Source organism: Trichechus manatus, unplaced genomic scaffold, assembly GCF_000243295.1.
Source record: "Trichechus manatus latirostris isolate Lorelei unplaced genomic scaffold, TriManLat1.0 scaffold00027, whole genome shotgun sequence".
NCBI classification, from domain to species: Eukaryota; Metazoa; Chordata; class Mammalia; order Sirenia; family Trichechidae; genus Trichechus; species Trichechus manatus.
Genome location: NW_004443963.1, coordinates 23668523 through 23682340, shown reverse-complemented (window position 1 = coordinate 23682340; position 13818 = coordinate 23668523). Strand labels below are relative to the sequence as shown.

The 13818-nt window shown below is 48.3% G+C and overlaps 1 protein-coding gene across 2 annotated transcripts in view; it reads right to left on the bottom strand.

The window, feature by feature from the left end:
* The window catches only part of KRT3 (keratin 3), a 16779-nt gene extending 7244 nt beyond the window's left edge, over positions 1–9535 (bottom strand). The window contains exons 1-10 of one of the 2 annotated variants that reach the window (XM_023729118.1): positions 9247–9535; positions 8930–9189; positions 7544–7764; positions 6921–6981; positions 6486–6581; positions 6002–6166; positions 5421–5546; positions 4879–5099; positions 4498–4532; positions 3745–4016 (exon numbers count right to left, since the gene is read on the bottom strand). In XM_023729118.1, the coding sequence (XP_023584886.1) occupies positions 3745–4016; positions 4498–4532; positions 4879–5099; positions 5421–5546; positions 6002–6166; positions 6486–6581; positions 6921–6981; positions 7544–7764; positions 8930–9189; positions 9247–9466 (1677 nt within the window). In that variant the 5' untranslated portion in view covers positions 9467–9535. Of the gene's footprint in view, positions 1–3744; positions 4017–4497; positions 4533–4878; positions 5100–5420; positions 5547–6001; positions 6167–6485; positions 6582–6920; positions 6982–7543; positions 7765–8929 lie in introns of those variants that run through there. The other variant, XM_004374003.3, reaches the window with a different exon arrangement.
* Positions 9536–13818: the final 4283 nt, after the last annotated feature.

Here is a 13818-nt window from a genome sequence, read left to right as displayed (position 1 = left end):
ACAAGTTGTGGGGTTGTTAACCAATGTCATAAAACAATACGTGTACTACTGTTTCATGAGAAACTATTTGTTCTGTAAGCCTTCACCTGAAGTACAGCAAAAAAAAAAAAAAATCAGCCTGTGAAAACCCTATGGAGCACAGCTCTACTCTGACACACACGGGGTAACCATGAGTCAGGGTTGACTGGACAGCAACTGGAATACCTGTATACCAGAAGGAAATAACCTAAAATCTAAAACATATCTTGGTTTCCTTAATCATAAGGGAAGTGTAAACCAGAGAGTCAACAAACTCTTAGAACAGGAAGGGAGAGGGTTGTGGAACTAAGTAGATGGAGCAAAAGAAATATTTGACCATTGACCAATGGCCTTCAAATCCAGTTTAGGGCCCCAAGCATACAAGTCAAGATGGTATTATTCAACAAAATCTGTGAGTTCCCCCATGACCCCCTGTGAGCAAACAGCCTGCCTTAGAGGATAGGATAAGAATGGACAACTCAACACCAATTTGCTCCCTACTCAAAGAACAAAAAGTCTAGTCGAGTACAAGAAAGTAAACCCAATCCCAGTGACTTAAGAGCACTTGAAAAATCAACATAGAATTTAACACAAGAAATTGTGTAAATGCTGAGGCAAAAGGAAGAGCGGGAGCACTCAAAATCTGGTAAAGTTCCCCAGAAGGTTTTTTCAGCCTGTATTAGAAATGGTCAGGGCTGTGCTGAGAAGAATATCTAGTCAAGTGTAGAGGTTAATTCCTACAGTTTCAGGTCCTGGCACCAAAGTCACCTGCTGTGGCCATCCGTCCAGGACAATGAAACCTCTAAGAAATAGCCCTCTTTACTACCCCCATTCCTGGTGAACCAGCCTACCCTGGCTACTCTCTCCTTTAAGAAGCTACATGAATTCTTCCCAAACACTAAAGGGCTGCTAAGGTAGAGATAAGACCTGTTGCTGTACAGTCGGTTCTGACTCATAGTGACCTTATAGGACAGAGTAGGACTGTCCCATAGGGTTTCCAAGAAGCAACCAGTGGATTTGAGCTGCCAATCTTTGGGTTAGCAGCTGAGCTGTTAGTCTCCTGTGAACACCCATAGGTGGACCAATGGTCAGTGGGCATAGATTAGAGTTCTATGGAAAAGGAATAGCAAAGGAAAATGAGCCACTCTCTAAATGTGAGACTTGAGACCAGTGGGTCATGTCCTATGGAAGCTGGTCTTGGTCTAGCGTCCCTTGGAGCCAACTTAGAAACACCCTGACTTCTCAGGAGGAGGCATTTTGGAAAGCTTGGACCTGGTTCTATTGTCTGGCTGACTGTTCTTCTCTCCCTAACTCTAAATACTGGGCTTCCTTGGGGCTGAACTTGGGCCCTCTTCTCTTCTCTTTCTCTAGGACATCTCATCAGTTCCCATGGCTTTAAAAACTATCCTAACCATCCTTATTGCTGATGTTGTCCAAATGTGACCCTCCAACCCTGACAGGCCGCCCTTCTGAATCCACACTCACATCTCCAACTACAGTCTTGACATTTCCATTTGGCTATCTCCTGAACAGCTCAAGCTTGTCTAAAACGGAGCTCCTGAGGTTCCTCCTCAGGCCCATCCCACCGTCCTTCTCGCACCTTCCTGGGAAATGGCACCACCAGCCACCCAGTTGCTCATACCCGGAAACTGGGACTCATGATTGCATCTTCTTTCTCCCTTACCCCCCACATTCAGTCCATTAACAAGTCCTGTCATTCTCTACCTCAGCCCCAGTTGGTTTTCTTAATACACTACCACAGCTTGAAATTATTTTATCATTTGCTTGTTTACTTGGTTTTTGTCAGGCTCCCTTACAAGAATGAGAACAGGGGCAACGTCTGATTTTTGCTCAATGCATCTCCAACATTCAGCCAGCCTGACAGAGAGCAAACACTTAACAACTATTGGTTGAATGAAGAAAGGAAATAATTTATTGGTGCTTTCATCCAGAGTGAAATAGCTGCCCCATAATCGGCGGGCTCTATCCCATAGGCTAACTTCTGAGCTAGGTCAGGAACTGAGTCTCCCTGCCTATCTCCCCTACTCTTTCTCCACAGAGGGATACCAACCAGAAAAATACCCTCCTGCCCAAAAATGAGGCAACAACTACTAAATCCCACCTGTTTCAAAGAGCCTTCATAGATGATCACAGTGAAATTGGCAGCTTTATTGCTCTGCCAAGTGTGGAAATGTGACTTCCTTACGGAATCTCTGATCCACAGTTGCTATTTGGTTTGTTTGTTTAACTGTCCTTCCCCATCTCAGGGATGTAAATAGCGCTTCCCTGGCCTGGCCTGATCTGGCCCTGCTAAGTGTTTCTATTCCACAGCCTATGTGTTCTTGGCTGCCCAGGTGGGGGGGCACGCCTAGGAGGGCAGCAGCTGCAGCCTCAGAGAAGTGTAGGGAAGGGAACGAGCTCTGGACCCAGAATAATATGTCTATTCCCAGCTCAGGCCCTCACATACTATCTAACCTTAAGCAAGTCATTCCACTTCTCTGAACCTCCATCTTCCTGGACTTCTTGAGCCTCAGTGCCTTCCAGCAGAGATCTTCTGGACAGCACTCCATGACCAGTTAACACCATCAGAGCTTCCTGGGGTCAGGGCATCAGGCACTTCGGTGGCTGATGCCTAGAAATGGAGACCCAGAGCTCACTCAGACAATGCTCAGGTGCAGGGTGTTTTCTGAGGGACATGAGTTGTTTATTGAAAAGACGACCTTTGTGGTAAGTATAGGTTAAAAAGAGCTAACAAGTTGCCTTGCAACAGGACTTCTCAGAACCTTTAATATGAGCTTCAAGGAGGGAAGATTTGATGGGTGTGGAACCCCTCCTTGATGGACTGGTGGCCCATGGGTCCGACTTAGAAATGGCTCTCAGAACATCCCTGTATCCCTAGGTTTTAGCAGCTCACAACTTTCCCAAGGGCACTTTGTTGGGGAAAAGTTTTCAGGATGTCAGCTTAAGAGGGGAGTGGCACTAAGGGAAAGATCCCTCTGTCCCCAAGCCCCTAAGAAACTCAAGGCCCTCTTAGGTTTTCCCAAATGAGGAAAGTGGGGAGGAGATGGATGCCTGCATGGTTCAGCCTTCACCCCTGAGAACCGAGAGGCCACTCAGCCTCCTGGAGCGTGTCCCCATCCCCAAGTCTCAAAGAATAAAGGGACAACCAGATCTTGCCCATTTAGATGTCACACAATGGACAGTAAGGACTAACTGCCTTGGTTTCAGAGGAATGGGACTCCATCACTCTGCAGACCACACAGATCCTGTGGAAGAGGTGAAAGGCAGGGAGACCAGGGAGAGGACAGAGAAGTCAGTACAGTGGGGAGAAAGATGGGGAGAGAAATACAGAGGCCTGCTGTGAAACACAATGCATTTTATTGGCGACAGAACAGGTGGCAGAGGGGACTCCATGTTATATATATCAGAACTCTGGTAACCATCCCACCCAGAGAGGGGACCTCAAGGGCAGCAGAAGCCAGCTGAGACCCCCCTGAACAATCACAGGCACAGGCAGGAGCCAGAAAGAGGAGAATCTGAAATTTCCTTGACTGAGCATGGCCAGGGTCTGAATGGAGGAGCAAGAAGCCTCCAGTCTTCTGGCCCCAAAGAGCTTCTCCGCTGGAGGCGTGGGGATGAAGGGCGCCGGGGGTGGGGGTGATGTCAGGAGGGGAGGCGCAGATCAGGAGGGGAGACGCGGAGTGGTTGCGATGCGAGGGGCGTTATTTATCTGGAGCAGCGCTGGGAAGACGATGAGAACTTGATACTGCCCCCGCGGTTGCTGCCCGAGCTGAAGCCTCCGCCACTGATCCCGCAGCGACCGCCGGAGCCGGAGCCAAAGCCGCTGCCGCCGCCAAAACCACCGCCGCCCCCGAATCCACTGCCACCTCCCCAGCCAAAGCCGCTGCCTGCGCCACCTCCCACGCCGAAGCCACCGCTGTAGCCACCTCCATAACCACCAGCTGAGGCTGAAGTCTTGTTGCTGCTGCTGACCACTGCTGTAGGAGGGAGAGGAGAGTACATCAGTCAGTGCCCATGTCACTGTATTATAATCAATTAATGACCCACTGTGCCAGGATAATTGGGAGAGGATCAAGGCAGGCTTTGTACCAATGATCAGTGTGAGCCATTCTAATGTCATAAATTTTCATTCCCATCAAGTTAAGCCATTATGAATTATCCAGTGGCTGCTTCTACATATGATCAACTCTCCACCACCCATTGGAGATTACTCAGCCCGAATGTCTCCTCCCATTAACAGGCTCCCTATTGGATATTCCCCATCTACAGTCTAGATCTATTAATATTGTCCTGAACCCAGAACAATTACAAAAGCCAATCTGCTGTCCCCCCTTGCCCCACTCCCAGAAAATCCCTCCTACTTCCTTAGAAATAATTGTTTTGATTAGTTGCTACTGCCCTGTATTGGCAGATATTTGAGGATGGACTGTCATTGTCATGGTTACTTTGGCTACTTACAGATGCTCACAGCACTCTGACACTCTCCAGACATCCTGTTTGAGAAAGCAAGAGAAAGATGGTGTTCCATCACAAAGTTCACGGATCAAGGTGATGAATAGTAACCAGAACTAAATTCAGAAGTCTGGCAGTTCAGTACCCTTTCTCCATCCTTCTATGTACAATAACACAGAGACCCTGTGAACACTGGCTGCAGATGCACTTTGACTACATATGAAGGGAATGGTCTGGTAAAGGCAAGTACTTCTCCTCAAGGCCTGTGGAAGGCGGGAGCCTCTCTATAGACTGCAGTTCTCCATCCCCATTTACTTGATCACTTATCTGGCCCACAGCATTTGACCTCGGGCCAGGGGCTACGTGAAGATGGGATTGGAGGCCCACCTGCACTCTTCGCCTTCCAGCAGTTTGCGATAGGTGGCAATCTCCACATCCAGGGCCAGCTTGACATTCATGAGCTCCTGGTAGTCACGCAGCAGCCGGGCCAGGTCATCCTTGGCCTGTTGTAAGGCAGCCTGCAGGTCTTGGAGCTTGGCATTGGCGTCCTTGAGGGCCAGCTCCCCACGCTGCTCAGCTTCCGCAATGGCTGCCTGGAGGTTAGCATTCTGGGGAGGGGGAAGTAGGGAAAGGGATGAGCCAGTGAGAGGGCCTCAGGGTCTCTGAGTTTTAGAATGGATTGTTCCATAGCAAGCATCTTAAAGTCAGGCAATGTCACCCATCCCCTAGCTCCTCCATTTTGTCTTCATCCATGGAGATATTTTCCCATGGATTAGCCAGCCATCTAGACTGGCTTGTTCCTTGAACACCCTGCAGGCAGATGTTCCCTGAGATGACTTCTAGGAGTCCATCCTAGGCTAGGATTCTTAAGATCCTAGCTGTCATCCCTCACCAGTCTTCCCAGGCACCAGCACCTGTCACCATCCCACCTGCATCTTGACATTCTCAATCTCTGCCCGAAGCCTCTGGATCATCCTGTTGAGCTCCATGATCTCACTCTTGGTGTTCCTCAGGTCATCACCATGTCTGCCAACTGTGGTCTGCAACTCTCCCAACTAGAGAACAGAAGGGCAGATGAGATGTTAATGCAACTTTACGATTTGTTTTTATTTTCCCAACATCATCCACTGATACTTGAGGACCTTGGTAAGCATGTGTTAAAATGACATTGAATTGTGTTTCAGCGTGGGCACCCCTAAGGCAGCAGGGAAGGGAATGCCTGGGTTGTTGTGGGGAAATTTTCCCACCCTGAAGTTTCTGAGCAAGCTTGATGCCATGATTTAGCCTAGCTAGAATCAATCTCATGTGGCCTGGCATTGGGCAGGGGAACCACCTCCCCACAGGGGGTAGGGCTTTTTGTAACTCAGCAGCTATTAGAGGGATGTGTGCAGAGTGTAGAACCAAGAGGGGTCCACCCGCTGACCACTGACGCCTCACCACCCAGCAGCACCACAGGCCACAGCCTCCCTGAGGTCCTCAGTGGATCCTTTGAGAGGTACCTCACACACACCTTCGTCTGGTATAGGGCCTCAGCCTCAGCCTTGCTCCTTTGAGCAATATCCTCATACTGGGCCTTGACCTCAGCGATGATGCTGTCTAGGTCCAGAAAGCGGTTGTTGTCCATGGACAGCACCACAGAAGTGTCACTGACATGGCTCTGCATCTGGGACAGTTCCTGCCAACAAAAGGGATCTGTTCACTCTCTGGTCCTCTGCAGCAAGCACAGTGAAGCCCCAAGAGACTCCTGATCAACAATCCCATTCACTGATTATTAGCTCTGAATGTACATCTGCCCCACCCTTGTCCCCAACCGCTCAGAGAACCGCAAGTATGTAGCCCGTCCTATGGGACACCCACCATAAGCCCTTATCTCTAGGCTCATACCAGATAGCCTTCTAGGACCCTAGGTACTAAAATGCCCCAGCCTCAGATCTGAAAGCATCTTACCCTCCACCCCTACCCCTGTTAGCTCCAGAAGTAGGAAACATCCTCACCGCATCATAAATGCTCTTCAGGAAATTGATCTCATCCAGCAGGGCATCCACCTTGGCCTGAAGCTCAACCTTGTTCATGTAAGCGGCATCCACATCCTGAGAGAAAGATAGAAGCATAAAGGCTTCATTCCACCAAGGACCAAACAACAAACTGCTACTGCAGCAAGAGTTGGGGAAGACCATCCAAGGCTGGTCTCCACATGAAGGAGCCATTCACATCTCACTGGCATGGTTTAAGTTCAACCCTACTCAAATCTAAGAACAAATGAATTGATTCTTTTACAAGTCTTTCCAGACTAAGAGGCACTTGGCTTGTGTTTATCCCTCCAACTGCCTGAATTTCGCAGCTCCGTGGCAGCGGAGTAAGAGGAGATTGCCAAACCCAGCTGAAAACCTATGACTACAAGCCCCAGGAACCTCACACACAACCCTTACCTTCTTCAGGGTTACAAATTCATTCTCAGCAGCTGTACGTTTATTGATTTCATCCTCATATCTATGAGAGTAAAAAAGAAATAGCAGAGTTTGGGTTTTTAGGTGGTCATAAATACCACTGTTCTTTGAAACCCTGAACATTTATCTCTTCCATCCTTCTGTAGATGAATATATTCCCTTTACTATCTCCCTATTAGGGTGACCAACCGTCCAGTTTCTCAGGCAAACAGCCCTTGTTTTAGCACTGACAGTCCTGTGTCACGGGAAATCCCTCAGTCCCAGGCAAACCAGGACAGTTGATCACCCTACCATAAGTTGTCCCAGAATCCTTCAAATCCTAGAACCAGAATTTCCCCCCAACCTCCCGCCAACCTGGCTTATGAGGAAGTACTTCTACAACTCTAAACTTACCCCCTCTTACTACAATTTTATTTATAAAGGACTAAGCTTGGAGAAGGAAGGTGAGGAGGAACTTAATGAACCAAGCTATCCTCTATGAAGAAAAGGAGAGGAAAATAGGCTAGGCAACACCACTGCCCAGCAGTCAGCAGGAAGGCAGTGAGAGCCAGGACTCTGAAACAGGGTGGCCCACGGCATCTTCTCACTCGTACCCAATCACTCACTTCCTCTTGAAGTCCTCCACCAGGTTCTGCATGCTCCTCAGCTCTGAGTCTAAGCGTCCTCTCTCCCCGAGGATGCTGTCCAGGTAGCTACGCAGAGAGTTGATGTGGCCCTCAAAAAGGGGCTCAAGTTTGTTTGTGCCCATAACGGAATTTGTGCCCTGCTGCTGGAGGAGGCTCCACTTGGTCTCCAAGACCTTGTTCTGTTGCTCCAGGAACCGCACCTGCAATGCATTGGGAGAAGCAACATCAGGCAATGCTTGTAGCAGAGGAGGGAAAACTTCTTAGCTAGCTGAGGTAGAACTGGGCTCTGTATTTCCTGGTCCCTCAGCACAAAAGCACATTCTAGAAAGAAGGTAGAGTTGGGCTACTGTAGCTAGAGAGATTATGGTCAGACGGTTGCATCGGTTAGGGTACTAAAGATACAGCATGATTTGGAAAGTTGCAAAAGGAGGAGAGATGGGTAAGGGGAACTGGAAGCAGCCCCTATCTGGAAGCAGGGGAATTATAAAGATGAACCCCTTGGAGTTCCTGTGGACTTCATGTCTCAATCCCAACGTCCAAAAGTTCAAAGCACTCTGCAAAAAGGTGCATAAACCTCAGTGGCATCATTTCTGTCTAAGGCTCCAGTGAAACTCCAGCTCTTGAAAGGATGTGAATCACTAGGAACTGATACTGATTGAAATACCATAATCAGCACAACACTCTCTTGAGCCTCAAGGGAGACAGCGTGTGACCTACCCTTTCCTGGGGAAGGTCACCAAACACTCATCTTTTCCTGAGGAGGTTGGTAAAGCGTGCAAAGTGAGTTGCCAACTTCTCTACAGCCCCTTGAGACTAAGGTTCCACTTAAGCCTCTTTAATCCCTTCTACAGGGCATCAACTTCCTTTTCCTGGCACAGCAACATGTAGGGGAAAGGGTCACCTAAAAATCCACATAGGGCAGCTCATGTTTGGAAAGTTCATATTTGACCCAGTTCTAGGTCAGACTGTTCCCTGCTGGTGACTATGTCCCTTGTGTCCCTGGCCTCAGCTCATCTCAGGGTTGCTAGCTCTGCCAGCCTAGGCCTGGATAAAGCAATAGATGGGAAACCTGAGCAGACATTTAGACACCCAGAACTAAAGGATGGCATCTTCCCACTCTTGCCCCATAACTCACTTCCTCTTGAAGTCCTCCACCAGGTCCTGCATGCTCCTCGGCTCTGAGTTCCACTCACTTGTACATGTGGACAAACTTATCAGCCCTGAATATCTTCCCAGACCCTAAAGTTCTACCTAACCCCTCCTCCTCCAGCCTTGCCCCTCCTGAACTGATCCTAAATACTATGTCTAAATGTCAAACTCAAAGTCACAGCCTAGAAATGGAGATCCAGTCAGAGCCTTCATTACCTTGTCAATGAAGGAGGCAAACTTGTTATTGAGGGTCTTGATCTGCTCCCGCTCCTGGGCCTTTACTTGCCCAATCTGGGGGTCAATTTCCACATTAAGGGGCTGCAGGAGGCTCTGGTTGACAGTCACTTCCTGGATTCCTCCAGGGAAGCCACCAGGGCCAAAGCCACCAGGACCACCAAAGCCACCAGCTCCACCAAAGCCACCTCCTACTCCTCTGCCTCCACCAAAGCCACCTCCATAGCCACCCCCAAAGCCACCTCCATAGCCACCCCCACAGATGCTACGTCCTCCACCAAAGCCACAAGCCCGGGAGCCACCAGCTGCCACACTGATGGAAATACTCTTGTTGCCACCCAGGTTATAGAGGCTGCTGCTGCCAAAGCCGCCTGGTCCTCTCCAGAACCCATAGGCTCCTCCACCGGCTCCCCGAGAAAGGGCCACACAGCTCATCCTGCTGCTGCCGGAGACCACGGCGGAGCGGCCAGAGAAGCCCTGGCTCCCGCCACCAGATGTCTTGAGGACTTGTCTGTTCATGGTGAGAGAGCTTGATGAAGAGAAAAGTGTAAGAATCAAGGAGGAACGCTGAGAGTCGGAGGAATAGTGAAGGGAACTAAAGACCTCTGCAGAACCAATCCCTTTATATACATCTGAGGAGGCCGTTGGGCTCAAACGAAGGAGAAATAATTAATCCCAAATATTCATGGGTTGGGTTTGCCTCTGAGGCAATAGTTTATTCCAGGCTACTAAACACACCTTGAAAATAATCTGAAATGGTAAAAGTGCTAAGGTGGCAGGCTTACCTGTCAGGGGTATGGTGCCTGGCGTTGCCCCATGCTTGGGCATAGCCACCTCCTAGCTTTGTCTGACAGGACCCAGGAGGCTTGCTTATCTGCGTCAGATGCTCACTGGCCGTCTGTCTGCCTGTAGCTGCACCAGGGCCCTTTTAGAGCTGGAAGGTGGGGTGGCGAAAGTTCTGGCTGTCTGTGCGGTAGAGGCAGTGAAGCCCCCCAAAGACTCAGGGACAGTATCTCAATGAATGTCATGAATAACTAGAAGAAGGGCTGATACAATTTATTCCATAGTCAGCAGGTGGTTGTAGAGTGCCCACTATGTGCCCGCCTCTGTGCTAGGCTTGGGGACAAAGTGATGACTTCTCCCACTCCAGAAAGCCCAGAGCCATCATAAATCTGCCTCCTGGATTCTCCCTCTATCCAAAGGGAATTTTAGCACCTATGCACTTTGATGAGACATTGGCAACATTCAACTTGCCAAATGTGTGCTTGTTTTGAAAAAGCAGAGAAACGATACACTGACACATCTTGGGACTTCTCTAAGGCTTCTTTTTTTTTGCTCTCCACCTTTTGGCATTTCTCCGGTTTTAGTCCAAGTCCCAGGGAACAGGAAACTCAAACATTAATTCAACAAGAGATTCAACAAGTATTTACAGGTGGCCTAATGCGTGCCAACCCCTGTGCAAGGCAGCAGACACGCAGGAACCCTGGGGGTGGGGACCCAGTCTCCGGTGGAGGGGTTACGCTCCGGGGAGGCCTGCAGCCTCAGGTCTCCATAAACCTCCACCCCAGGGGGCCAGAGCCGGCAGAGCCAGCAGACTACTGAATGCATCTGACTCCAAAAGCATGAGAGTCAGCCTGCCTGGCGTTTTTCAGAGACCTAGGGAATGAGCTTGCTTTGTCCCAGAGGAAGACTTTCCTGCACAGCTCTGGAGCCTGCCCAGCCAGCTGCTTATCTCTCCAGGACAGGTCTTTTTTTGTTCTGTCTGCTGCATGTTAGACCCTGCCAAGGGTGCAGCCTGTGTGGCCTTGCAGGAGCCTCCTCAGAATCAGGGGAAAGGAAGAAAGGACAGGGCTTCTTCAAGTTCACTAGGCAGGGCTGGTGAGGGGCTCAAGTGCAGAGGCAGTGAAATCTTCAGTGACCTAGTTTTTGCATTTTTTCTCTCCCCCATATGTCACCTTTAAGCTATGCAACATCTCCTCCCTCTCCCAGGATAAAACTGTAAACTCTGTAGGAGCTTACAGGTTTATTGCCCAGTTAACATACCACATTCCTTGATTCTTTGGACAGTGCTTTGGCAACAATAAATAGGTGCTGGTAAAGGTTGGTCGGTTGGTTCGTTGATTGGTTGGTTGAATGACTGAGTCAATAAATCAATTAATTAAGCCCTTATGCTGGATTACAACCAGATAAAATGGAAAACTGGTTCAAATCCCATTACATAAGGTAGACTAACCTTATTGAGATCATCTTAACATGAGGAATCCAGGCTTCTCAAATTTGGGGTTCAGATTTAGGAAAATACACATGCAAAATAAAAGTCCTAGTGGAAAAATGTTGGAAGTTAACTAGACACTTGAGGTCACACAATCTGCCCCCTGCCCAGTGTTGGGATCTCCTCTCTAGCTTCTCTGACTTATATCCCTCATCTTCCACAACTGCTATCCAAGCAGTAAATGGAGTGTGAAATTAACCCAGGCCCAGGGATGGTTGCACACAGACATCTGCCTACTCTTTGCTCCCTCAGAGGAGCCAGGCTTGGGGAGTTAACCAAACCCAGGGCTGGACCAGACCTTCCCCACGACTAACGGCGACCCCAAACCCGTTGCCATCAAGTTGATTCCGACTCATAGCGAACCTATAGAGCAGAGTAAAACTGCCCTATAGGATTTCCAAGGAGGGCCTGGTGGATTCAAACTGCTAACCTTTTGGGTAGCAGCCGAACCCTTAACCACTGTGCCACCAGGGTTTCCAAGGCTGCTTAAATTCTCAGTGTGTCAGCCTCGTTAACCATCAAAGAAGGTCAATCATCTCTACCCTCTGGATCTCATAGGAACATAGCTGAATGAATGAAGTCTCTATAAGTATTTCAAGACAAGTAACACAAAAATTAGGCCTTTTTTTTTTTTTTATTTTAGTATGTAATAGGATACACCTTGGAACCAGACAGACTCAGTTTTTAAATCTCAACTTTGTCGTTGCGTATCCACGATCAAGTTATTTAACCTCTCTCTGCCTCAGTTTTCTCATGTATAACATTAGTAATGGTACCTCTCTCAGAGTCTTTGTCATGCCTATAAAGTACCCAGCACATTGTAAGTGTTCAGCCAATGTTCACAATTATTTTCAACCTTTTTTGTTTGCAAGTCTGCGAATACTGCACACAGAGAAATTCAGCTTTCATACCTGTCAGAAGAATCCATCCAATAAAATGATGGCTCTGTTTGCAAATTATCCAATGAGGCTCCACCGTGGAATGTGAGCACAGCTTGGGGTTAGAACTACAGAATGATAGCAACTCCACAACTCAGGGCGAGGGGGAGCTGGCCTCAGCTTCCAGCCCAATCAAGAGAAATCAGTGAACAAACACCAGGGGTGTGTGCTGAGCATTGACTCTGTTGGTCGCTGTGTAGTGCCACTTAGTTATTACATATACTTATATATAATATACACAATATAATATAATATGCTATGATATAATTAAATAGTATTTAGTTGTTATAAGTGTTGTAAGAGTGTGAAGGATCACAAAAGCAATGGTAAGCTGGAATCATATAGAAAAGCTTCATGAGGAAACATGAGCTAAATCTTTTAGGGAGAGTAGGATGTAGACAGGCAGAAAGAAAGGCATTCTAGCCCAGATGGCCATGACCCAAGGCTCAACATTGAAAATAAGTATGGTTGGATTAGGGAGTAGAGATCATTGTAGACTCTTGTCATTTGTGGCTACCCAACATCTTTGAACACCTTTCCTGCATTTGATAATATGCCACATCATGATCCCCACCCTCCTTGGATAAAATCCAGAAAACATATTCCCAAATTCCTTTGCAGCTAGAGTCTAGGGCTGTGACCTAGAGACTTCCAATGAGATGGACCCCCATGAGACCTGGATTCTGAAGTAGAAAATTTAGGGGGCTGACCATAGACAGAGGAATTAATCTTTCTGGAGAGCGCAATGCTGGAGACGTCTGGTTCTTATGGGCCGCGTTGGAGCTCTGCTATCCAGCTCCAAGCATCGTGAGCACAAGCAGCGGTGACTATGGTATTTTCACGAGAGCAGCCCCAGGTGTGTCTGGGCATGGTTCCAGGCTGCAGAGCTCCTACTGCATGAGCAACAGTGTCCCTTAGTAAACTATTTTCAGTTTACATTAGGCAGAATAGATTCTGAGATTTGCAGGTACGAGCCCTGACCAGTACAGTGATGAGATACGCCTGGCTGGAGCAGAGAGGGATTGTGGAAGAATCTTCTGGGAAAGTGAGTAAGGATAGGATGGGGGGCCTACTTATTGGGCCACACAGAAATGAGGCTGCTGCCTGGCCCCTTGTGGGGCCTGACGTCCAGAGCAATGGGTCCCTAGGAATTCTTGAGCCCATAGTGAATCAGGGTACCGTACTGCCTCCACCAAGGGGGATAGCAGCCATTGCCAGAAAGAATGGATTCTGAGCTATTTTATCATTCCTTTGGAGGGAATTAACCTGGGGGAGAAGGTTTGAGAAGCAAAGTCACAACCACCATTATCATCAGCTAGTCCTAGGCCTGGGCCTCCCCAGCAGACAATGGGAGGAGTAGAAAGAAGGGCATAACCTATACTTATTCTGGGGTCAGGTAACAGAGAAGACATGACCTGGTCCATGAGTGAACAGGCAACAAAGCAGGAACTGGGGAGTACATTAGTAAGACTAGAATGTCAATTCTTATTGGAGGGTCATGAGCAGTGGAAGTGATGGAAGGCAAGGAGACGACAGTCAGTGAGTTGAAATTCTTGATGGTCTGTCCCATCCGTCTGAACTTGGGGAACCCAATAAACATTTTGAGAAAACAGGGTTGGCTTAGATTTAACCCCAACACCTGGATTATTTGAAGCTTATTT